Source organism: Trifolium pratense, linkage group LG7 (assembly GCF_020283565.1).
Source record: "Trifolium pratense cultivar HEN17-A07 linkage group LG7, ARS_RC_1.1, whole genome shotgun sequence".
NCBI classification, from domain to species: domain Eukaryota; kingdom Viridiplantae; phylum Streptophyta; class Magnoliopsida; order Fabales; family Fabaceae; genus Trifolium; species Trifolium pratense.
Window position 1 is genome coordinate 162449 of NC_060065.1, and position 24324 is coordinate 186772.

General features: G+C 34.5%; 3 protein-coding genes and 1 pseudogene across 6 annotated transcripts; all 4 read right to left on the reverse strand.

Annotated features, from left to right (window-relative positions):
- Positions 1-1804: 1804 nt before the first annotated feature.
- On the reverse strand, positions 1805-4104 carry LOC123899619 (annotated as a pseudogene).
- Positions 4105-4495: 391 nt separating this feature from the next.
- Positions 4496-5731, reverse strand: LOC123893726 (50S ribosomal protein L3, chloroplastic). Its single transcript, XM_045943524.1, has 2 exons — positions 5121-5731; positions 4496-5014 (listed from the first exon to the last, which is right to left on the reverse strand). Exons 1-2 carry the CDS (start codon positions 5662-5664, stop codon positions 4725-4727), a joined length of 834 nt encoding a protein of 277 aa, XP_045799480.1. The 5' UTR covers positions 5665-5731; the 3' UTR covers positions 4496-4724.
- A 1002-nt stretch (positions 5732-6733) lies between these two features.
- Positions 6734-17268, reverse strand: LOC123893728 (UTP--glucose-1-phosphate uridylyltransferase-like). Of its 3 annotated transcripts, XM_045943528.1 has the most exons (22): positions 17032-17268; positions 16781-16788; positions 14958-15642; positions 14766-14866; positions 14565-14655; positions 14253-14313; positions 13983-14060; positions 13839-13889; positions 13710-13759; positions 12282-12354; positions 12070-12127; positions 11907-11953; positions 11759-11809; positions 10753-10785; positions 10550-10587; positions 10392-10467; positions 10259-10315; positions 9934-10017; positions 9732-9830; positions 9515-9619; positions 7968-8039; positions 6734-7245 (listed from the first exon to the last, which is right to left on the reverse strand). In XM_045943528.1, exons 3-22 carry the CDS (start codon positions 15584-15586, stop codon positions 7213-7215), a joined length of 1887 nt encoding a protein of 628 aa, XP_045799484.1. In that variant the 5' UTR covers positions 15587-15642; positions 16781-16788; positions 17032-17268; the 3' UTR covers positions 6734-7212. The 3 variants fall into 3 exon arrangements, with proteins under 3 accessions (XP_045799484.1, XP_045799482.1, XP_045799483.1); XM_045943526.1 differs by lacking the exon at positions 17032-17268 and having other exon boundaries at positions 14958-15671; positions 16456-16790; XM_045943527.1 differs by lacking the exon at positions 17032-17268 and having other exon boundaries at positions 14958-15745; positions 16456-16788.
- A 1210-nt stretch (positions 17269-18478) lies between these two features.
- Positions 18479-23634, reverse strand: LOC123899137 (MLO-like protein 1). Of its 2 annotated transcripts, none has more exons than XM_045950200.1 (14): positions 22931-23634; positions 22583-22842; positions 22378-22494; positions 22193-22253; positions 22004-22098; positions 21731-21805; positions 21537-21625; positions 21311-21360; positions 20757-20797; positions 19825-20034; positions 19601-19668; positions 19422-19482; positions 18984-19324; positions 18479-18905 (listed from the first exon to the last, which is right to left on the reverse strand). In XM_045950200.1, exons 1-13 carry the CDS (start codon positions 23118-23120, stop codon positions 19004-19006), a joined length of 1638 nt encoding a protein of 545 aa, XP_045806156.1. In that variant the 5' UTR covers positions 23121-23634; the 3' UTR covers positions 18479-18905; positions 18984-19003. The 2 variants fall into 2 exon arrangements, with proteins under 2 accessions (XP_045806156.1, XP_045806155.1); XM_045950199.1 differs by having other exon boundaries at positions 21722-21805; positions 22931-23413.
- Between the last annotated feature and the right edge of the window lie 690 nt (positions 23635-24324).

A 24324-nucleotide genomic window follows, 5' to 3' on the forward strand; every position in this document is an offset into this window, starting at 1 on the left:
AATTTAGGATAAAAGAATAATGCCCCACAAATAATACATTAGTTAGAGCTGAAATAATACTTAAAAAGGAATTTATATTTACTTCCCTTAAAAAAACATGACACTAATAAGTGAAAGACCCGCTTTTTACTAACAATGAGATTTTTATATCATTTTTAATATTTGCACGAGTTTTTTAATACATTAGAAGATTAAAGAAAGACTAATGAAAAGTCATCATAAATAAAAAGGTGAAACTCAAGGAGGAGGATGAAACAACTCCATAACACGAAAACCAAAACCACCACCATGAGCAAAATGTACCAACTTGTCAGCACACTGATTAGCCTCATGAAAAATTTGTTTGACTGAGCACTCAGTTAGCAAAACCAATCAGAGCAAGAGATTCTTCCAGCAACAAGGCAAGATGGAGATGAGAGACTCGGGATAACCAAGATGGAGAATATAAGCAGTTTCACTTTGTTAATAATCACCAAAGATTCTGATAAGAACATTACAAATGGACATATCATATCCAAGACGAAGACCATTAACTAAACACCAAAGCTAAGCCAAAATTGAAGTGACTATACCAAAGTTGCATGTGAAACCCCAAATGAAGTGACCATTAGAGTCTTAAAAGGCAATCACCACAAACAAGCATGCCTCTACTACCACTATAATGAGGTCCATCGACATTAAGCTTGAGAACATTTACAGGGGAAGGATACCACTTGACTAGTTTCCATGCAATAATTTATTTGGTAATACATAGAACTATTTTTATAAAGTGAAATGTCAAATATTAGCATTTTCTTATAATAAGATAAACCAATAGATGACCCTTCGATACTTGCCACAGAAATGAACCACCCCATAACATGACGTGAAATTAGTAAAACCAAGATGATACTGTGTAGTTGAAAACACCTAACCTCGCCCTTAACCAGCTTCATGATTTCAATAAAACTGTAATCCAGGGAACTTTGTAATAAGATACTAGTTGCCATAAATAAATGTTTACATGACAAAACTAAACTATGGACTAAGACACCCAGGCTGTCTATAATTTAAAAGACTTCCCAAACCATGATTCTATCGTTCAATATTTAAATGACCTGGACTACTTTCACCCCCTCCCTTTTTTCCAGTTTATTAATTTAGATACCCTCATATTGATTGCTGTTAAACTAATCAATTAACCACTACTACGAGTAATAAACAAGTCATAACATTCATCCTTATTGTGGTATCCCATCAATAAGTCTTGGTAACTCGCTGGTAAAACTAACAAAACAGAACTTCATAAACACAATCGAGTAAAAAGTTTGAAAGTGCAGCCAAGCTTGTAAAACTGATTGACATTAATATGGAGTAGAATACATTGTTGGATTATTCATACATTCTTTAATGAAAGCCATTGCTAGAGAAGAACATAAGCAAGATTGCAATACCAAAACTCAAGTTGCATGCTCAAGGATATCCAAGCCAATGCTTGAGGTTGCATTCTAAAGTACATTGTTGAGATGTAGCGACAAATTCTGAGTACAAGGATACAAATAACTGTACGACAAAGTAATGCTCACAAAAATTAAGCTAGAGATGTATAACTAACTACAAGGAGAAGTGAAAAAAATCTGCAAATAATGCAACTATTCTAGACTTATCGTTTTGATCAATGTCTTGAGATGCAAAGTTGTGCTACAAAGTCTATTTGTCTTATACTTTTTGTCATCAGATGTATCTACATCTCTACTAACTGTCATGAAATTCACCGATAGAATATTAACTGCAGTTACCTTTGATTATCAATAGTACACAGAACCCACTGATTTATATGATGCTTACATAGAAAATCAGAAGTCTAAAGATCCACACTGTTTGCTTTCGATGCTCTTTCCTCCCTGGCTTTCATTTTCTTCTTTGCAACCAATAGCAACCCGACTCCGTCCAATTCTCAGTTTAGGCAAACCTCGATTCAGTCCATCAAGCAGAACACAAGCTTTACACCATTTCTGCACATGAAACGTTTAATGCATTGTATCACAGCTGTTGTAGTTCATATGACCCAGGAGTGAAATAAACGGAGAAAAAGACAATACAAGATATTCGGGACATAGAAAGCCCCATTGGGATACAGCCCATTGAGCCAAAAGAAAACCACGATATGCATTTGGAGAATAAATGCATTCAGTGGAAAAGTAATAAAGGTTTTTGAAATAAGCATACATAACAATCTCCTTTTCGTAAGTATACTTAAAAGGTTTGCATCTAGGGATTGGTCCATCTTCACCTGTTATTATTGAACTGCATCTACTCACTCAATCTAGCTATATCTCCTCTAAATATGTTCAACAGAACTGTCTCAGCTATATCGTCAGTCATCGTTGTGTCCTGTCACAAGTTTATCTGCTTTAAGGAATGCTGCGCCTCGATCCAGCGCCTGTCTACGGAACACGCCGCAGAAGGTGCAGTTATTCTTCAGACCAACAGGTCCTCGAACCAACCTTCTAGGAAGATATCGGTTTTTCTCATTTCTTCTCTTTGATAAAGAATAGGGATTTGAAATTATACAAACTCTTCTTCATTCTATTGTGCTCAGCGAAGTAACTGCCTAAGAAAATTATACTAAATTTTACTCGTTAACATCTTACATTAATAATTTGAATGCAAAACAATAATAAGTATGAAATAATACTCTCATGTAAAAAAAATAAATTAATTTTACAAAGTTTTATTTTGTATAGATAGATTGATATCTTGTAGAGAATGAGGAGGGCCAAGGATCTTCCTCTCCAATCTCCCCCCTAAGGCCCTGTTAGCCTGGGCGAGAGGATAGGGTATAAGGATGGAAGTCTCCTTCACTCTAACCGGATATAGATAAGATGTTACAAAGTTTGGAGATATTATTAAAAATTGTAGATCGTTGTTTGCCAAATTTTACACCAACTTGAGTTTTGTGTTTATCCAAAGGCAAACAAATGAAGTGATCCATAGTCTTGCTAAAACAGCCACATCTTCAACTAATTTCCAAATTTTAGTTAATATACCATATTGTATTAAATACATTTTGATCGATGAAATGTTATAAGTCGTAAAAAATAAAAAATAAGTCATGGTAAGCAAACACATAGGTGCCTTCTTTTTCTTACAGAAAAATACATGTGTGTTTGATTTGCAACAAAATGAGGTACTAAACATGACACATTTGTCACATTTACCACATAAAAGGGTGAGAAACTGAAGATAACTCAAAATTTTGAACCATAATATGATACAAACAATTATCCATGAACAAAATGTCACTCTCTTTTGTATCCTTCATTTCACACTTCTATCTTTCCCTGGCATCCTAGGCTCTCTATTAGTTTGTCAGCTGAGTTTTGATTTGTTGCAGTAGATGGTGATAAAATTCATAGAAAATTGACAGCATGTTATATAGAACCTAAGATATATAATTTGAAACTGTAAGTATGCAATAAATCTCTATAAAATATAGAGCAATTTTTTATTTTTTTTTTGAAATGGCAAATATTATTAAGTATGGCAAATATTACTAAGATATCTACTTTTTTGGCTTATTGAATTAAAGATATCCTTTTATGTCATTTTATATTTATCAGTCAGTTGAACCGCTAATTTTACCAAACACTTCAATCAGCTTATCAGTTAAAAGCTATTAGCCATCAGTCATCAGCCATAAGCTATCGGCTAGCTTGTCAGTCATAAGCTATTTTTGCCAAACAGAACTTTTTGAGGAAGAATCAATTCTACTTTCGAGAAACCAAACAAGCCAGAATCAATTCTACACGTCTAGAATCAATTCTGACTGCACCAGAATTGAAACCAAAGTTAACCTAAGCATACTCCATAACAAGAAGTATTGGAGTAGCAAAAGAAAAGCATAGAAAATAACAAGGCATCCTAAGGGAAACCAAATACCCGAAGGCTACAAAAACAAAAGACCCCACACGCCTAAAGCAAAACACAAACCAGGAGGCAACTACACCCAGGAGAAAGGCGAACAACAACCAGCCAGCAGAGCCAAACAGAACCTCCCAGGATCTGGACAACAGAGAGACCACAACTTAGCGAGCTAAACATTCCCTTGGGTCCCAAGACCATTCGTAGAACAAGCACGGCGACACCCTCAATCTAGCTAAGCTCTATTTCCAGCTCAAGACTTTAATATCCTTAACAATAGCACTTGGTAATAGAGCCCATGTCATCAAGCCAATCTGGCTGAACTCAACGATACCAGGAATTTGGGAATATTACTCACTAAGCTCATGAAAGCAATTGGAGGTGCATCAGAAACCAATTCAATAAGGGTTTAAGAAGTTAATAGCATTGAAAACTTAGTCCTACTTTAGAGTTTTGAACAGCCTATTACTTTATGCCTATAAACTTCATGCCTGCACCATAAACATGATCAAATAGCAAAACAAGCAACAACAACAAAATTTAAACTTAAATGATATGCCTTGGACATGATTCATTATAATGTTGTGACCAATTTCACCAAGTGAGAAAGGTTTCCATTGTTAATTTTGTCCTCTTAGGGAATATATACCAGTTCATAATGAATTGTATTGTATTCCTTAATAACATATAGTAATAATACATTTTCATTGATGGATCTGCTTGAAAAGGTAAGAGTAGAATACATAAATTTGAAAATGAAGGGCTTACAGGTGAATACAAACAACAGGTAAAGACAAGTTAAAGAAAGAAAAAAGAAAAAACTAATTCTTTGGAATGTTCTTGCCAACTATCTTGGCGGGAGCTATCCGCAGAAGATTCCCAGGCTTACCAGGAAGAGCACCTTTGATCATGATAACATTAAGATCTTTATCAATTTTAACAATCTTAAGCTTTCTGGTCTTCCTATTGGTTCCACCCATCCTACCAGGCATCTTCTTTCCCTTGTATACACGTCCAGGCGTAGTTCCGGCACCAATTGATCCCAGCTGTCTATGACTCTTGGAACCATGGCTCATTGGACCCCTTTTGAAGTTATAACGCTTGATACCACCTGTCCAAATTCAATATCCATGTATGTAATTAATTGTTTATTATCATCTAAACTTCAAGTTATAATGAGTTAGTTAGAAGTGTTTATTATCTTGTTCCATACATACCTTGGAAACCCTTGCCGATAGTGGTGCCGGAGACATCAACAAGATCACCCTCGTTGAAAAGTTCATCAAAAACAAGGCGCTGATTAACTTGAAAACCTTCAACGCTTTGAAGACGAAACTCCTGAAGATGGCGCATGGGAATGGCACCCGCCTTTTCAAGATGACCCATTTCGGGTTTGGTTAATTTGCGGTCCCTAACCCTACGGTAACCAACTTGGACGGCGTTGTAACCGTCGGTGGCGTCAGTTTTGATCTGAGTGACGATGTTGCCTTCTTTGAAACCGACAACGGTGACAGGAACAACCTCACCACTAGGTTCGAAAAAGCTCATCATTCCCAATTTGGTAGCCATGACTCCAACACCTGCTTCCAAGCTCATCATCACCACCATCCCTCTTCTTTTTTTTGTATGTTGTTGTTGTGGCAATTTCAGAAATTGAGAAGAAGAAGAAGAAGATAATGAGAATGAAAGTGAAGTTGAACGGGATGAGGAGGGTATTGATAATGAGAATGGCGAAGAAGAAATGGAAGAGAACGCTGCCATGATGATAATTCTTCTATTCTATTCTGCTCTGATATGATAACGAGTGAGTGAGTGAGTCTTATCTTCTTCCTCACTGCTTCGGATAAAATTTGCTCTACAACCCGACCCAACCTCATTCCATATTTGGGCCTTCCGGTTTTTTTCCTTTTTATTAACTCTCAAGAGACTAAGTAATCTATAAATCGGTCGTAAAATAAGTAAACTTTAACAAAAAATTATACACATGATGAACTCATTAACAACTGATATGATTTGGGCTTTCATAAAATTTTCAAGTGATATTTCAACCTCCAAAATGTCATAACTTTTCGGACAAAATTGGTAGATATTTGGATCGGGAGAGGTCGACTCATTGACCAACCTTCATAATTATCTATACTTTTATAATAATATTTTTTATACAACATATTATTTCAAATTATGTACAAGTTAATTTCTTAAATTTCTTTAGTTTAACCAAATCTACTCTTCTTTCTCACATATTTATCTCCTTTCACCCTTGCTCATAGTTTTCTCTCTCTTCTTATATGGTGTAACCCGTAACTAGTTGTAAAGAGAAAGCGAGATAATAAAAAATAGGTAAGAGTGAAAAAAGAGAAAAAGATGAGATATTATTTGGTATGCTTATAAAAGAGAAAGAGAAGTGTTGAATATTTTTGAAGTAAAAAAAAAAAAACCTTTAGAAATAACATGGACTTGAGAACAAATAGGGACATAAATGAAAAAATATTAACAAATAGCTTCTCTCCTCGCTTTCTTCACTATTTTGAACAGATTATAAAAAGTGGTAGATACCAATTTTAATATTTTTCTCTTCTAAACTAATCACGAAAAGTTATGTACATGACCTAATTTTGGCCAAAAACGAACATAGAAGAAATTTCGGTCCAAGTCTGTCTTAAAAATTGTCTATTGTAGTACTGAGTTGTTTAAAATCACACCAATTTGCAGTTTGAGTTGGTCGATAAATTATGAACAAATGATCGTGGAAACATTTGTTCACAGAACATTGTGTTGCTTGAGGACATGAATGTGTGATTTAAGATGGAAGAAAAATAACAGAACCCGCTAATGACAAATATGCACGAATTCAATTAACCTTTAAAGAATGCCTGCTCCGGCTCCTTGGTACAATAAACAATTGGTGTGATTCTGTAGTATCAGGGCAAAAGTAATGCTTTTCTATTCTTTATCTCATCAAGCCTTGCTCTAAAATATAAGGACACGCAGGTCACCGGAATCCAACTTCTTGTGTAAGAGTCTTTGTTGATTTTGAGCAATGCAAGAGGGAACAGAATTTCCCAAAATATAAAGCTACAATTTTAAATAAATGAGTAGACTCAATTATTTCATTACCACCATGACACTTGAAAAAAGAATGTGTCAGAAATTATTTGCTTCTGCAACCTTTTGAATATGAGTAAATAGAAAAGCTAATTGATGGCAGGCTGCTAATGTGCCAAAGATAAATTGTATTGCACATCAAAGCAAAACTCCAGCAATTCACATATTTGCTACAAACAAATATCATCAACTTCCATGAACCATTCATTTTTGGATATCTGCAGGGTCATTAATCTCCTGCAAATCAGCAAAAAAGTGACTAAGAAAATTAGCAAAAAGTAAAAAAAAATTGGGAAAAGGTTTGATCAATCAAGACGAAGTTCATTCCAAAGGCTGAAATAGTTATTATTAATGCTGGAAGAATAAAAGGCTTTCAATGATGCTATTAGTTAAAGAATATGGAGATATAGCCGCCATGCTCTTCATGTCAGCATGCTGAACAACATTCATTTTACCGAAACCTACTTTCCTCTCAGAAGCATCATCAACTTATTTAATATTGTCAGCTATTAGTTATTGTTAACCATGAATCAATGTGCTTATGTTCCAGTAGTGCAATTGAACTCGTGTTATCTGATAATTTCATCAATGAGAACGTGAAGAGAAACCACGATTTAAGGAGTATATTGAAAGACCCCCTGCCCCAAAAAATTGACCAAAGGATAATGGATACATTTTAAATGCTGTCATCCTCCATCTGCAGTCGGGATATCTGCCTAATCGGACCATAAAAACCCACGACATAAATACCCATGTTTTGATCACAAAACATGAAACTAAAGATACATATCAAAACATAAAACTAAAGATACATATTATACCAGTTCAAATGAAACATGTGTTTTCAACACATCCCACAGGAACCGCCAACCAATAAACAAACAAGGGTATAAGACCATAGAAAGAAAAAGTCTCGCTGTAAAGAAATGCAAAAGCTCATACTGAAATTAGTATTGCACCTTATTCTCAATTACAACCCCATCTGGAATTTCCAATTTCAAGCCAGCTTTTGCAGCAATAGTCACGTGTCCCTGATAGTGTGAGCAAAGGGTCAGTAATGCAAATAAATGAGAACTCATAAGTCTTTCACACAGTAGTGTAGACAAACTCACCCGACATAATTATATCTAGTATGTACAGCCAATGACATAAAGTTGGCATTACAGACTGGTTAAACTACTGGAATTTCATAGAATTTGAATGCTTACAATAAGTTATAATGAGAGTTCCACTCCAGGTTGAGGTAATGTCAATTTTCCATTCAGCGTGTAAAGCAGAAAACTTACCAACTTTTGAATAAGCGAAAGTTTAAGGAAATTTGGCAGAGAGCAAGAATAGTCCTAAATTTTGTTAGGGTCACCACAAGGCAGCTATCTCTATAGATATACAGGGATTTCTTACTTAAAAAAATTAATAAAATATTTATCTCTTTCCTGGATAATCCAAAGATGTTTATTCCAATGATCTAGAATGCTTTTGGTTGTTAAGAGATTGATAATATCTTGTGGTCCAGTAAGCATTCAACCTAAACATACTAAACTTGAGAATGCTTCACCTAATAGCTTGTGCTCCTTCACATGATAACAAAGCCTCTGCTACATAAAGATTTGGAATTTGACAAGGCTCTTGAGAGTCCCATATTTGAGGTGATATGGCCTGGAAAAGTATTTATATATATTGGGAGACATCCCTCACCTTACCAATTAACTCGTAGAATTGAGCTAAGCTCAACCCAAATTTTAAGAAAGGTAACTGTTAAGCAGTTATTAAGTTGAGGGAGTTGGTCTTTGCTGCAGAGATCAGAAATATCTTCAAGCCAAAACTGTTGTAATTTCAAACATGTTGAGATAACAGTATATCCTAATTCCTAGAGAGTGCTAAATTATCTCTAAAAGTTTATCCTAACTTCCATGATGAGAAATTACTATTTCTCCTACTAGAGCCAATGCTACTCTAAAAGATATGCTATCACACCCTCAAAGATACATGATCCTCTTATCTAGCTCCCCCTCCAAAATCTAATAGCAAACAAAAACTGTCAACTTACGTCAAGTTCTTCTGACACACTGGATAAGACATGCTAACATGATACCACAATATAGTTTATTTTCCGAAGTACAGAAGTAAAGGGACACTGTTATAAAAAATAAAATAAAAAAAAGCTTCTGCAACAAAAATAAGCTTTTCCTGATATTCAGAAAAGGACAAACAGAACTGCATGCAGTTCAAAGATATATGAAATACCAAGTGTAGTTCAGACACACCAGATAATTAAAGGGAATTCAGAGCAACTACTCCATCCAGTCACTATTATTATAAGCATTCAAAATGTCTCAAATATTTGTCACTATTATAAGCAAAAGTGAGTTTTCCCACTAAATATCGAAAAGGGCAAATTAGTAAATTTGCTAATCACCACAAAACAGGTTTTTTTTGCTTATAATAGTGACTAGAGGGAGTACTCAAAATGCCAGATGAGTAACAGGAAAAGGAACATCTAGCATACCTTTAAAGTAATATTAGCTCCAAACCACACATCACCTCTCACCGTCAAACTATCCAACCCGATGATACTAGGAATGGATTTGAACCGACTTTGGAAATCACCAATCTGAGAATGGAACATAATATATATTCAATGCATAAGAAAGTGAATAACAATGTACCAAAAAAAAAAAGGAATAACAAGGCATAGGTAAGACAACGAATAAGAAATTTTGCACCTTTTCAAATTCTGGTCCCATGTCAATCACAGGATTTAAAGGGTTGGATCTAGCAGGATTACGAGATAAAACACCTGCCCTACAAGTATATAGATCTGACTGCAAGGATGCATAATTGGTGTGAGGGAGGATCAGTCATGTATGTACAGCAAAGTATATTTTTCAGTAACAGAATTTTTTACATATAAATTAGGTCTGCTACCTGTAGAAGAAGTAAATCCGATGTTGCGTCAAAGGGAAGAAAACGAGATTCAGGCGTTGAGACACCGATTACATTATCAAAGAACTGGAATACAAAAAAGGAGAGAATACATTAAAAACTGCAATTACTAACTTCATACCTAACCGAAAAAAGCTTCTGCAGTACCAATCAATAGTTTATTTTCACTACTCTTATATTTAGGTATGCAATTACTATTACTATGGTCTCAAACTCGAAGCAGGGATCTTATGTTATACCTAAGCAAAATATAAAGAAATAAAAAAAGACATCACAGAGAAGCATAATTAAAATATAATGAATATACCTGTACTCCCGGTCCAGCATTGGTTTCTTGCAGAAGAGTTTGATCATAGTCATTCTCCTGGGAACAGTAACCTTTTCAATTCATTGTCACTAAGTTAACAGTCAAATACTGAACTAGTAATAGGGAATGATACCTTCGAAATTGAGGGCTTCTTGGGCTTTAGTCTATTAGTATCAATTAGTCTCTTAATGGCTCTTAAACTCACCCACCTACACAGAGTGAAGCACATGAGATTTACGACATATTGTAAATTTAGGTAAGAAATTGATCGAAAACCAGCATTTCACTTACATGTTTGTTGTATCAATGAGTTTGAATTTGTCTTTCAACTGCAATACACCAATCAGGAAAAATAAACAAAAAAAAATTGAATCGTTATAATATTCGCATAAGTGTTATTCGCAACCTAGTATAAAAATTCTAAAATTATTACATAATTTAAAACAAAATAATACAAATATATGCAAGTTGTGACAATAAATAAAAAGATTTACATGTTTATCTTGGTTTCGAGCAATCTCCTGAAGCTGCACAGATTACAAAATATATAATGGTTAACTCATGCTGTTCAAGTTTACTAGTAGGACCTGACTCATGACTTAGACCACTAAATAAGTGCAATGGGGCTCACATCAATTATAAAGTGCGCTTAAGCATAGTATCTCCAATGTAAATAAAAACTTTAAGAGCCTCTTTGATTTGTTTCCATTTCGTGTTTTAATTTTTATTACAAAACTTCCACCTAGAGTCAGTTTGATTCTATTTTCAAGGATTTGCATAGGAAACAGTAAAAACAAAATACTCCCTATATTACAATAGACAAGATAAATTAATACACCAAGGTTAGTTTTGGAATAGATTGTAAAATTTTAGAATTTTTAATAAGAAAGATAAGGTTCCTTGGTCTGTGTGTTTTTTCCAAATTGTTCCGTATAAAAAGGACCGGAGGAAGTAATTTGTTTTACCATTTCCTATACAAAACAAAGGAAACAAACTGAGAAACAAGGTGACATTTTTGGTAATTACTACAGATGAAAATAGAAATCGAATTGGTCCTTAACTTTCAAAGTACTTTGTTTATTAATTTCAAAAAAAAAAGTACTTTGTTTATTACTCAATCAGTCCCAAAATAAGTGTGGTTCAAGGTTGTTTCACCTAGATTAAGAAACACAATAAATGACACAACTTTATACAACTTCCCCTATTAACTATCGGTTATTACTATCAATTGTCATAAATGCATAGTGGAGTACTGTACTACAATATTAATTAGGGGGTAAAAGTGGAATAAATTGATTAATGTTGCATTGAAAAACTAAAACAACAATTATTTTTTATTTTCTCAATTTAAAATTCACATATATATAGTATATCGCCAGATTCACCACAGCGTAAAACTAGCACAAATACTAAAGACTCATAAATTTAGCATCAGATACAGGTCCAACAACAAATGTTAAGGATACTGAGGAAGGAAAAGTAAAGAAAAAGAAAATAAACCTTAAAATTCATTGGAGTTAAGATCAAATTAGATGAATGGCTTGGTGTCACCTGAAAAAAGCATAAAGAAGGAAAACGAATCAGGTAACATACCTTAAAATGCAAAGTGGCAGTGTTACACATGACAGATTAAAATAGTTTTGTTTACCTCCATGCAATAATCAATAGCATTTATCATCAAATGATTTATTATATCTACAAAATGTAGTCAAGGTTGACAACAATCAAAATATTTGAGTTTCAATGGTCAGTTAGTAAGTTGTGACCTCAAAGAATATTATAATTCATGTGTAAATGTATAAAAAGGATACTTGGATCAACGATTGTAGCCACATTGTCTGACTTCATCACAAGGATATACTCCTTTCCCTAAAAAATAATATGAAAACATCGTAAGAAATGCACAAACAAATATGAGCACATCCTAAATATATACATATTTGAGCACGTTTATGCTGAAGAGTTTTAAATGAGTGTGAAAAAGGAGAGATATGAAGAGTGCATAGTGCATAAAAGCCCATACCTGTGATAATAATAAATCAAGGGTTCCGCCTATCATTAGTGAACGGAATATATCACCGTCGTCAAATGTATGCCTTCACACGTATATAATTAGCCGGTTAGTTTAAAATGACAATATTTATCATGTAAGCAATTTGCAAGACAAGGAAAAAATAACTCAATATTTTGAAATATAAATGCAGTCAAGCGTTTTATTTATTGATAATGATATTTTGATTGCTAGGCAGTGTCAGTAAAGTAATTAACGCAGAATACTTTTTATTTTAACATCTCTAGTTTACAGGCGTTAAATATTTACTGTAGGTTTTGTTTAAATTAAAGTAAAAAACTCTAGGTACTTTGAAGTATTGTGATAATAAGACTTTCTCATTACTTTATAAAGTTGAATATTTTATTAACAATCCAGTAAAGAATAGTTATCTGCCATCTATGATCTCATTCTAGAAACTCCATGTTAGAGGGATTAACAATTTTGAAGTGGTGAATATTAAGGACGGACACGTCGACACTGCTAATGTATAAAACATAGGACAATGACACCGCTGCATATTTATAAAAGATAGAATTGAGAATAACAATATATACAAGTAAATCTAAATTGAGCAAGTTATTTCTTAAGAAAAGTTTTAAAACGATATGATAGTATTTTACCTTTATTTATCCGTCTACTATCGAAAACACTAAAAATATTTTAATCAAAATGTAATGTCTTCAATCCCTCATTGATCAATATTGTTGTTTCGACACATCACTAACTCTTGTAGATATGTCTCATATGTGTCTAAGGAGAGTATAAGCAAAGAAAAAAACAATTTTTTTGGGACACTTGTTCGACACGTGTAGTACGAGTGTCTTATAGGTGTCGAACACTGATCCAAGGAGTGTATAGGTAAAGGAAAAGCTGAGTTTTTTTCTGGACACCAGTCTAAACTATCCGACATGTGACGTACAAGTGTCGGACACAGACACTGCCGGACACAGCGACACCCCTATAATCATAGAGGTGTCCGTGCTTCATATGTGAACATATCATGGTTTCATGACTAACTAAAGGAAATTAGTAGATAAATTATGACATGCTTTAATTTCTTTATGTCAAACCTTATGCAGATGCTGGTTTAAACATAACGTGCACCTAAGCCTAATTCTTGGGAGTAAGCATGTATGCCTTCAACAATGCCCAAAAAAAAATATTAATTAAAAATAAAAATAAAGTAGCTTCTATGCGGGTCTAAGCTTAGTGTATGCATCTAAATTTCTGCTGTTAACAACTAGACCACATGAAAGTAATTGTAATCTTAATATTATTGAATGAAATGTCCCTAATAATAGTAACATTTAGTGTTGAAACTTAAATCTCTTATCTACAAGTGTGCATATGAACATCTAAAATTCAATTTAAGAGACAGATGTTTGAAAGATGACATACACTTCCTCCTTGCTGCGATGCCCACCAAATGTTAGCTCTGGATCTTCACCCTATATAGATTATGATGTAATGGTCAAGAGAAAACGCAATTCAATATCAATTGATCCAAAATATGGAACAAATGCAAACCTGCTTAAAAGTGCGCACATCAACGCTTGATTCCGAATACTTTTCCAAAACCTATGGAAGATGATGAAGGCCAAGCTGAAAACATCAATAATAGCCAAGGTAATGATACAATCAAATATGGAAGAAATTGAAACGCCATTTCACCTTTAAAGTACTATCGTGAGTGTCATCTTTGTCAAAAATAAGCAATGGAACTTGGCATCCATACTTGGAGTTGAGGGTCTACAAAAAATTACAACAGTAAAATAGTCACAAAAAAAAAATGTATTTGCACTATCTGGACAACTGCTAATTTTTTTTAGAAGACTAGCAGGCTATTAGTCCCCAAGGAATAAACAAATTGCTTGCATAGAAAAATGATAATTGAAGTATGTGTGAGAACCATAACTTCTACATCAAGTATAAATGTCTGACCTCAATCTGGTTAACAATCATGTCTAGAAATGTCTGTCCATCACAAATATCTATTGTGGATCTACATGAAACATAAGTGTCATCAGTTAAATTCGTCGACTGTGACATTTTGAATAATCAAGGGAAATTCTATATAAAACAAGGGTGCGAAAATGATTGTGTGATTTCAACATGGGAAATTCTATATAAAACAATACACTACTCCAACAAAGCCAATGAACATTATCATGCATATACAGACATAAAATAACATATGTATGACATTTCTAATTTAGATGGATAGTGAATTTGAGGAGTTGGACGAATGCTTACTTAGGGTTTTCAAAATCCATATTTCTTCCGGAGTCGTGATTGACCTTCAAAATAACAAGCTTGTCCAAAAGTTTCTTCGTATCTTCTATATCTGCTTTCAATGTGAAATTACTCACTACTACTTTGAAGAAATAGGGAAAAAGACAATAAAGATGGTCATAGAGAAAACAGAAGGCACAGAGTTCTCAAATTATGGTTTACCTTCGGGCAAGGGTGCCAATTTATCGTAGGGCATAACAGTGATGCCAACCTTAGCCAGATTATTCTTCCGCTTGTTATCTTCAATTTTGGTAGCTTCTTCTCTTTTACAGTTCAAAATAATAATAGTAATGGAATCATTCACAAGAAATGATAAAAGAAAACAGTAGAATGAGGTAAGGTAAAGTAATATACCGATCATCAATTTTGGGATTAGAGAGCTGCAAGTTCTTCTTCTCAAGAAGCAGTGTTTTGGTAATCAAATTACAGAAGAGATAGACAAATTGAACAGACGGGTTAACAGGAATTGGATAAGCAATGCGGCTAAAAGTATGGAGTGGCATGGCAGAATCGACGAGAGCTACAATTGGAATCTGAAGTTTGAAAGCCTCGTCAATGACAGAAGACTTGCTCTCAGTGTCGACAATGACAATGCAATCGGGAGGCTGAGTGGGACCGAAGCAGAGCTTCTTGTTGCGAGAGCGAAACTTTTTGGGACTGTTGCTGTTGGTGAGGAATCCGCCGGTGCGCCAGAGAGAACTGGAAGAAGGGCTGTAGCAGCCGACTTTTTTGGTCATAAGGTCAAAGATTTCATCGAAGAGAGGGTTGGTGTTGATGAACATGAAGCGTCCGTTTTGGCGGGCAAGGCAAGAGATGAAATTGAAGGCACTACGCATGCAAATCAAGGTCTTATCGGAATCGATAATGGCCATTTTGTTGCGGAGGCCGTAAGTGTATTCTTTGAAATGATGAGTGGCGACTTGACGGCCAATGTGGGCATTGGTGCTAAGCAGTTTCTGTATCACTACAGAATGGATCGTCATGCTGCTGATGCTTTTAGTCAATTGAATGGGAAATGAAATTGCTATAAGATTGGATGCAGTGGCGATTCCAGTAATATTAGAGAGCCTGGGCAAAATTTTGGAGGGAATTTTATCAACCAAATTTCTAGATACAATAATATTTAAAAGACAAAGTTGTTTCTGCAATTCAAAAACATATTTAAATTACATTAGTACTTCTCTTTTTATGCAAAAGAAAATATTCTTCACAATATACACTTGTAGTATGCCTATTGTAAGGCTTGGTCAATTATGAAATCAACATAATATAATGTAATTTCCCCTAATGAAAGAAATCCATAACAAACAACTGTGAGAAAGAAACTGATATCTGATCAACGAGACTACATTTCAAACTGAATACAAATATCACAAGACTATCTTATTCTTATTTAATATTGTGTATAAGATCAAACTGATCAAGAATACAAGGTTTGTCATCAGCTTATAAAAGAATGAAAGTGCTTCATCAACAAAGGTGATTTTGATCCATCAAAGTGAACACAACACAAATGTCCACAATTAAACAAAGTTTTAGTTGCAGTTACGATGACAATAATATCACAAAGTAGAAAATCACCAAGTTAGTTTACAACAAGAGGCATCATGAAATCAAATAGTTTTTAGAACAAAAACCCTTCATTCTCACTATTTTAGAACAAAAACACTATTGCAGAACCAACCAAAACTACTTATTTATATAACCAAAACAGCTTATTTATATAATCACTTAACAATCAAAACAGCTTAATAAATTTAAAATTCAAAACAACACCAAATCATCAAACAAAGATTCTAGATTGAGAAGGTTAGGTTGTTAAAAATTAATTGCAGTATGTTAGTTTGCTTACCTGAAACGAGACGAAGAGAAAGAGTGAGTGCGGTGCGGCGCGGTGAGCTGAGCAGTGGTGCGGCTGCGGCGGAAGATTGAACGGCGTTACGGCGAGGTGAGGGAGAGAGATTGAGAGCAGTGAGAGAGGGATTGAGAGCGGCGGCCGGTGGCGGTGGGTGAGAGAGGAACAGCGATTTTGAGAGAGAGGGATCGAGAAAGAGAAAGCAAATTCTAACTCTTCCTTTTTCTGTTTTTGTTTTCATTTAAAAAAAAAACAAATAAATAAAAAATATAAGAAGGGCAGCCCAGGCATGCCCGGCGGTATACTCGCCACTGATTGGATGTGTATCAACTACAGAATGCACAAAACAAAAGTATTACTATAGTATAGTATAGTATAGTTTTTTAAGAATTGATACAATACAATACAATACAAATTAGTAATTGATAAATTTCTGTAAACTAAAATGAGAACTTAAATCTCGTTTCGATATAAGTTAGTAATCAATATATTCTTCTTTCCGGTTTTAGGCGAACAGTTTGAAATGAAGGAAAGCGGAGAGATTACAGAGAGAGAGAGAGAGATAGAAAATACCTGAGGAGAGGAGACGTCACGGCACGGTGGCTGACTGTGACGGAATGACGGCAAAGAGGAGAAGGATATATCGGAAGTGTTATTTTTGTTGGAAATGTTTGGAAGTGGGTCGTGAATGAATGAAATTAGATGGACTGCTCCCAAGCCCGCTCAACAAGGAAATTTGCTTTTTAGACCCCCATATATTACTCCCATCTTGACCAATTTCGAAATAAATTGCAATACGAATGTTCTTCTTGTTATAAGTTATTATTATAACTACCGAAACAGCAGCATCTCACTTTGGGGGGCTAAGAGTAATATAAGGGTCCACAAAAGAAAATTACATAACCCACCCCTCACAAATACGTATAAGAGAAATAACCTTTTTAAACATTTTCCCTCTTTTGGGGGGCTAAGAGTAATATAAGGGTTCACAAAAGAAAATTACATAACCCACCCCTCACAAATATGTATAAGAGAAATAACCTTTTTAAACATTTTCCCTCTTGTATTGAAACCAATAAAACACTAATTCCTTCATTTTAAAACGAATGTCATTTAATTTTTTTTTTTTGTCTAGTTGATTAGTCATTATAAATTTCACTTTGAAGATAAACAAGTGGAGTGTCCCGGGTTTGAACCTCCAGCTCCAACATATATATAAGATTTTTACGCACATATTAAAAAATAATAATGTTTTTTTACACAAAAAATATACTGATTAGAAGAACAAAATAGTTATTTTACCAAATTAAATACTGCAATGAAAATAAAAAATGGTATTCATTTTAAAATATATTTTTTGCTACAGTGACACTCATTTTAATACTAAGACTAAGAGAATAAATAGTTAGGTAGACACATATTTCATACATGTTGCCAACATGATGTTGGCCATATTGCGTTGAAACTTGAAATTGTATTTGAATATCATTGTTGATATATAAATATAAATAAGACATTAACTTGGTGCATTTTGTTTCTTTAATTTTATTCTTAATTTTAACTATTTTACTTACAATTTAGCATTCATTATCCAATCAAATAATTGATTTCTCTTAAATACCTATGCAGTTGATAATATTGATAATAAGGTTTAATATCATTTTTTTAATTCCAATTTTGACCTTCACAAGAACTATCTTATTTGCAGTTTTATTCAATTAAATAACATTTCTTCCACTTTTACCATTTATTAAACTAGTTTATTTATAAATAAATAATAGTTTTTACAAATTATTCTGATGAGCATCACATTTGCAAAACCAACTTTCTTTTTTTGGTGTGAGCAAACATAAAGCGAAAAATTAGAAGTGGTATTTTTTTAGGAAAGTTGGGTGTTTGCAAACATTACTTTTGTCACAAATCTTTTATTTCAACGACATTTCTACAAATATTTGGTAAGTTGGAGAGGATACAAATAGAGGCAAGGCAACACTGAAAATAACGGTTGTTCCAACACATCTCTACAAATATATTTTTTAAGTTCCACTAATTAGGGACTAGCATCTCTCATGTAAAAAAACATGAAAAAATAATGTGGAAGCTACCGCAAGGCAAAAGTAAAGTGCAAACAAACATGCACAAACAGGAAGGAAGCTTCCCATTCACCAAGTTTGTAGCTTTAGCTAAATTACAGTGATACCAAACATGCACTATGTTAAAGACAAACTTTTGGAACTTAGTATGAGTCATAGTAGGGGAAGTATTACTATTAGGCCATGCAAGAAGCAAAATTCAGATTACACGTGTAGTAACTAGTCGGTGGGTGTGGTAGCAGATCTCAGGATCTTAGAAATGAAACCCAGCATTGCCAGCATCAAGCCTATACATCTTTCACCACAAGCCGATACCAAGCCCAACATGTCCTACAAATACAATGCTCCACCACGCTGGCAAAGAAAATATAAGATAAGGAAAACTGCAATTTGCTATACAACTTTACAAAACAAGGGCGTTTATCACATTACCTTAACCTAGATAACCATTCTCAGTTGGACCCCTCAGCTTTGATGACAGCAGTACTGTCTTCGGGCGCTGATGTCCTCTTCTGGAATACTGAGCCAAGCTGAATTCCTGTACTAGAATCAGCTTTGGTTACAGAAGTACTGTCTTCGGGTGCTGATGTCCGCTTCTGGAAAACTGAGCCAAGCTGAATTCCTGTACTAGAACCCTCATGATCATGAGAACTTCCTTGGCTAGTATGGCCATCAGCTTTTAGCGCTTTCTTCTTTTTTACCTTATCTGCCCAACCAACAAGGCCCACTTGCACATGGTCATTAAATATCGCCCTCTTATAGTGAGTTCCCATCTACAATGTGAAAATAACGAAATTCAACACAAAGAGGACAGAATTTAAATTCAGATAGTTAATCTGCGTTCAAGTTTGAAGAGCTATGCAAAGATACCTGTGTAACAAGTGCATAGAGTGGTAGGGTGCTGTAGCTACAGAGTAACTGAATAAATACCCTACAGCCCAAACATAGAGGGACAAAAAACAAGAGGAAATTGAACTTGGGACTTCAGAATGCAAAAGCAAATAAACAAATCATAAACGCAGAAAAGAAAAGAGTAGTGATGTAATTACCCAATAACGAGCCTTGGAACAATGTAACGAACTTGTCCCATTATACAAGAGTCAAATCCATATGTAACCTGAGAATACAAGCTTATAGATTATTACATTCAATATAACTAATTCAAAACTTCTCTTAACCCACCCACAGGACGCCCTTACAAAAATGAAAAGAAGAATATGTAAAATGGTTAGCAAACAACATCAGAAGTTATGCTTCCAACAAAATTTCTTACCCATATCCAGAAAAAAAATGCTATCTCAAAAGCATTTTGGAAAAGGATAAAGTGAATCAAGAAAAGAACAATGTGCGGCCTGTGAAACCAGAAGTGACCATCTGAAGGTTGTACAACCAAGTCACCTTCTATGGCTGCATGCTTTTCAGCAACTTCATGAGCTAGTTGGGTTATTACATGCTCCAGCTTTGTTCCAACAGAAAGTAAAAGCTGAAAGAATGTAAATGAGAAACTATGAAACAAATAAAGCGGGAGATACAAGGTGCAGGGATAACAAGGAAATAAGAAAAGATGTTCTGAATATAAGGCATCAATTTGATTGAAAAAATTATAAGTGTGGAAAAACATGCCTATGCAAAGGCTAATAATAATAATTGGAAGAAAAAAAAACTATACAGAAATATAAAAGAAAGGATTGATTGCACTTTAGGCTATGATGTATTGCGATTGTGCGATTTTGGCCAGCCATTTTTGTTATGAGCGATTAAGTTTTTCCCCTTTGTGATTTGGTAGTCCCCTCCCTATTTCCTCCAAAATTTACGTTGAGGTAGCATCGTTTATTGTCCTGACACCCAACTCACATAGCCAGTGTGACTTTTCTTCAAAATTAAAAAACGCCAAAAATCAGCCCGTACAAGTGAGAATGAATGAAATCCCTAATTAGAGTTTCATACTTTTTGGCATTTTTTGGTGTTTTTAGTTTGAAAGAAAATTCACATTAGATATGAGATATGAGTGTTATGTCTACAAATAATGTCACTTTTGAACTGTGTACTTATTAGAGTTTATTAAGAAACTTCACGCAACATTGTCTTGTTTTTCTTATCCCTCTAACAAAATTAAGATACGAGAGATTTGGAAGCTGAGCAAACTAAATGTGTGGCCATGGAAATGAACAATAAAAACGGAAAAAGTTTTATTAAGGTACTTACAATGAAAGGAATGAAAGCAATCCAGAAATATGTATGCCAACCTGAAAGAGTAAGGCAGAAATATTAATTGTGAGATTCAAAGTAATGTTCTTAGATAACAAGCAAAACCAAAAGAAGTTATTAGTTCAGCAAGTCCTTGTACACAAAAGTAAATGGCCATGCCCACCATGCTTGACTCATCACCAAATCACAAAAAATGTAAGCCCCTATTCCTTTATCATACCAGAAAGTGTTGTTTAAATAAACTTTATCAACAAACACAAAGATCAATAGAATTACTGCATCTGTAAACAAGAGTACATGGTACGAGTATACGAGTACCAAATGCATTGCCCATTTTAGATCAGATAATGATATAAGCACATAAACTATGTTATGGATATCAGTCACGTCACCCATGTAAGAACCAATTAAACGATAACAAGAAATGTGTGTGTGTGTGTGTGCGCGTGTGCGCGTCCGTGCGTGTGTGTGTGTGTGTGTGTGTGTGTGTGTGTGTGTGTGTGTGTGTGTGTGTATTAGCATGAAGCATAGATGTGTGTTGGAAAGCATACCATTGATATTTAACAATAAGAAGATGACCACAAAGAGCCAAAGATACCAACTGCAACCATGAAAATATAATTAGAATTGCTATTCCAAAAATCAAAAACTTTTTCCAATGAGATGAACAAAATTAGAGTTTTCTTGGCACCTAAACTGATGTATTATGTATATGTGTGATTCGGATATGCATATAAACAACTACTTTCGACAAAGTTATTCTACAGAAGCACTTACCTTATGCCAACAACTTGGCGGAAATCATCTTCAAGGGCACGAATCATGTACTTGTGAAAATTAAACTTGGGGTTTGTCTTGCAGTGGGTCTACAACAAAGAAATATACCAAAGCATATTATTATGATTCATTTATTGGAGCCACCGGATAACGGGCAGGTGAGAGATAATATGGTACAATAGAACCTTAATTACCACAATGAAACCAAGTCTTAATGTGACATAATCTGATTTTGTAACAGAGCCATAGAATTGCTTGAAAAAGGATTGCTGAAAGAAAGAAGTATAAGAGATTAGTGAGAATAAGAAGTTAAAGAAAAAGATGGCACAAACAAGAGAATTACATAATGAGCAGAATGAAAAGGTGACATTTATATTAGATTTTGTGAAAGGTGAGCAAGCAAGCATCTGTTGAAATATGATGGAAGGAACACAGAAATGAGTGCTGGAATAAACTTACTTACTTACCAACCAACCAATTAAAGCAGAGTCTTTGCCGAGACCGGAAAAGCGACCCTTGATAAATTCATGTTGTTGAACTTGAGTCAACTTTGGTTTGAGAACTGAAAGCATAAAGTATAAGATTAATTAATAATAATAGTATAAGATGTGAAAAGCGTGATTAGCCGCAAAAAGAGGTAGCTAGCGGAGAGTTACCTTTGGTGGAATCATAGTTGTCCTTTGCAATAGAATCTTCCCAGTGCTTCCACTGACGTATCTATATATATAGATAGATACAATAGAGTTATACTACTAGTAATGAGAGAGATGTTGTTGTATGTAATAGTAATAATGAATAATGAATGAATGAATGAATAGAGAAGAAAGTAGTAGGTACTGACTCTTGCGCCTCCAAAAACAACGGTGAGAACTGAAAAAGTGACGTGGACGACGGCGAGGACAAAAATGAAGATGTGGAGGTGATGCAAAGCTTCGAGAGATAATAAAGGAACCTTGTTCTGAAAAGGAGAAAGCAACCAACAGTACTCAAGAATCAAGATCGAGATGGAGAGTAGTATAGACTATAGAAGAAGAAGAAATGAAAACCTTGCGACCGCAGTAAGAGGTTATGTGTTCTTCTTCTGATGCTGCTGCTGCTTCTGCTAGGAGACGCCTTGCAATTGGAGCAGGAAAGGAGAAAGCAGAATGTTGAGACGACGACGATGGTGGATGTTCCTCCTTCTCCTTCTTCTCCTGGAGAGTACAAGGAAGCATGTGGCGCAATACAGTTGGATGAACGCATATTTTGGTGAGGCTATTTTGCGAAACCGTCAGAAGCAGAGAAATGAAACCCAGAAGCATCAACTCTGGTTGCAGCAAATAACAGTTTAATTTACAGAGAGAGAGATCAGGTAATAATAATAAAAGAAAAGAAATAGGTAACTAGCTACCTACCTTCTTTGATCTTCTGTAGAGCTTCGTAAAGTGGCTTTTGATCCTTGCGTTTAAGAAACTTTCCGCCATAGTGAAGCAAACGCTCGGCGGCGAGGGAAAGGGCGACGATGACAGTACAAACGGCAGCGACAACCCAGGTGGGAGTGAATTCAAGTGTTGTCTCTTCTTCTCCTTCACCTCCACCACTCATTTTCTCTTTCTCTCTCTCTCTCTCTCTCTAAATCCCAACAAACACACACACCTTTCTTTCTTCTTACTTAAATTCAACTCGGAGAGAGAAAGAGATACATACAGAGAGGGAAATTAAACGTGCCAACCGTTCTTTTTCCTTTTTTAATTATTATTATTATTACTACTTTTATTACGACTTTGATAAGACAAAACCAGCTCTTCTCTCTTCTCTTCTCTTCTCTTCTCTTCTCGTGAGATGACTAAAAAACCAACTCTTCTTCTTCTTCTTCTTCTTCTTCTTATATCTCTCATCTTATATCTCCGTATGTATGGGTATATCGCATGGATATATCATTGTCAAAATGGAGAGTAAAGACTATCCGGACCTCCTCAACCCACCTCTCATTTACCCTTTTCAATAATACCTTTCTTTTTTATCATCCAACTTTTTTAAACTCAATAATACCGCTAATAAGTGGAACTAACTTTTTATGTTTTGAATGAGTGAATATGAAAAATCTTATTCTCCATTCGTCTCAAAAATTGTTGTTCTTTAAGCTAGTTTCATATATATTATTAAGAAACGTAATTATGTTGTTAAAATAAATAATATTTTTATTAAATTATTCCTATAAATTATAGGTTTGTTTTCTTGCAAATAATGCATATAGTAATTATTAGGGGTATAATTAGAAAGTATTACATTAAAAAGTGAGAATCACAATTATTTTGAGACAAAATTTTATTGCTAAAGTGATAATTATTTTGAGACCGATGGAGTACAAACACAATAGTTTGATAAAATAAATGTGTATTGTGTTATCTATGTGTTTTTTTTTTATAGAAAAAAGTGGATATGTATTGTATACTACAATATTCATTAAATTACTACTAGGATTTCATGTAGTAAATAATTGTTGCAGTCATACAGTCACTGCATTGTACACCCTTAGATTAAATTTTGGTGGGTTCAGATTCAAAGACGGATGGTTGTGATTAGCCTGCAATCAAATGGTGACTCCAGAGAATCCACTCCGTAAAATTATTGTATTTGTATAACATTTCTCTTTGAATATAGGCAAAATGCATCTATAGGTCCTTTAAGTTTTACGTTTGTATCAGATGGATCCTTTAAGTATTTTAATCATCAGATAGGTCCTTTAAGTTTTAAGTTTGTATCAGATGAGAAAATTACGGAAATCGATGGATGAACTTAGACTAAA

Coding starts and splice junctions, on each gene's coding strand:
- LOC123893726 (XM_045943524.1), bottom strand. CDS start 5,664: ATGGCAGCGTTCTCTTCCATTTCTTCTTCGCCATTCTCATTATCAATA. Junction 5,015..5,120: donor TATCGGCAAGGGTTTCCAAG/GTATGTATGGAA, acceptor GAATTTGGACAG/GTGGTATCAAGCGTTATAAC.
- LOC123893728 (XM_045943528.1), bottom strand. CDS start 15,586: ATGACGATCCATTCTGTAGTGATACAGAAACTGCTTAGCACCAATGCC. Junction 14,656..14,765: donor ATTGGCACCCTTGCCCGAAG/GTAAACCATAAT, acceptor CATTGAAAGCAG/ATATAGAAGATACGAAGAAA. Junction 7,246..7,967: donor GGGTTGTAATTGAGAATAAG/GTGCAATACTAA, acceptor GCTGATTTGCAG/GAGATTAATGACCCTGCAGA.
- LOC123899137 (XM_045950199.1), bottom strand. CDS start 23,120: ATGAGTGGTGGAGGTGAAGGAGAAGAAGAGACAACACTTGAATTCACT. Junction 21,806..22,003: donor CTGCTTTAATTGGTTGGTTG/GTAAGTAAGTAA, acceptor TCTTTCTTTCAG/CAATCCTTTTTCAAGCAATT. Junction 19,669..19,824: donor CATTTTTTTTCTGGATATGG/GTAAGAAATTTT, acceptor TTGTATTCTCAG/GTTACATATGGATTTGACTC.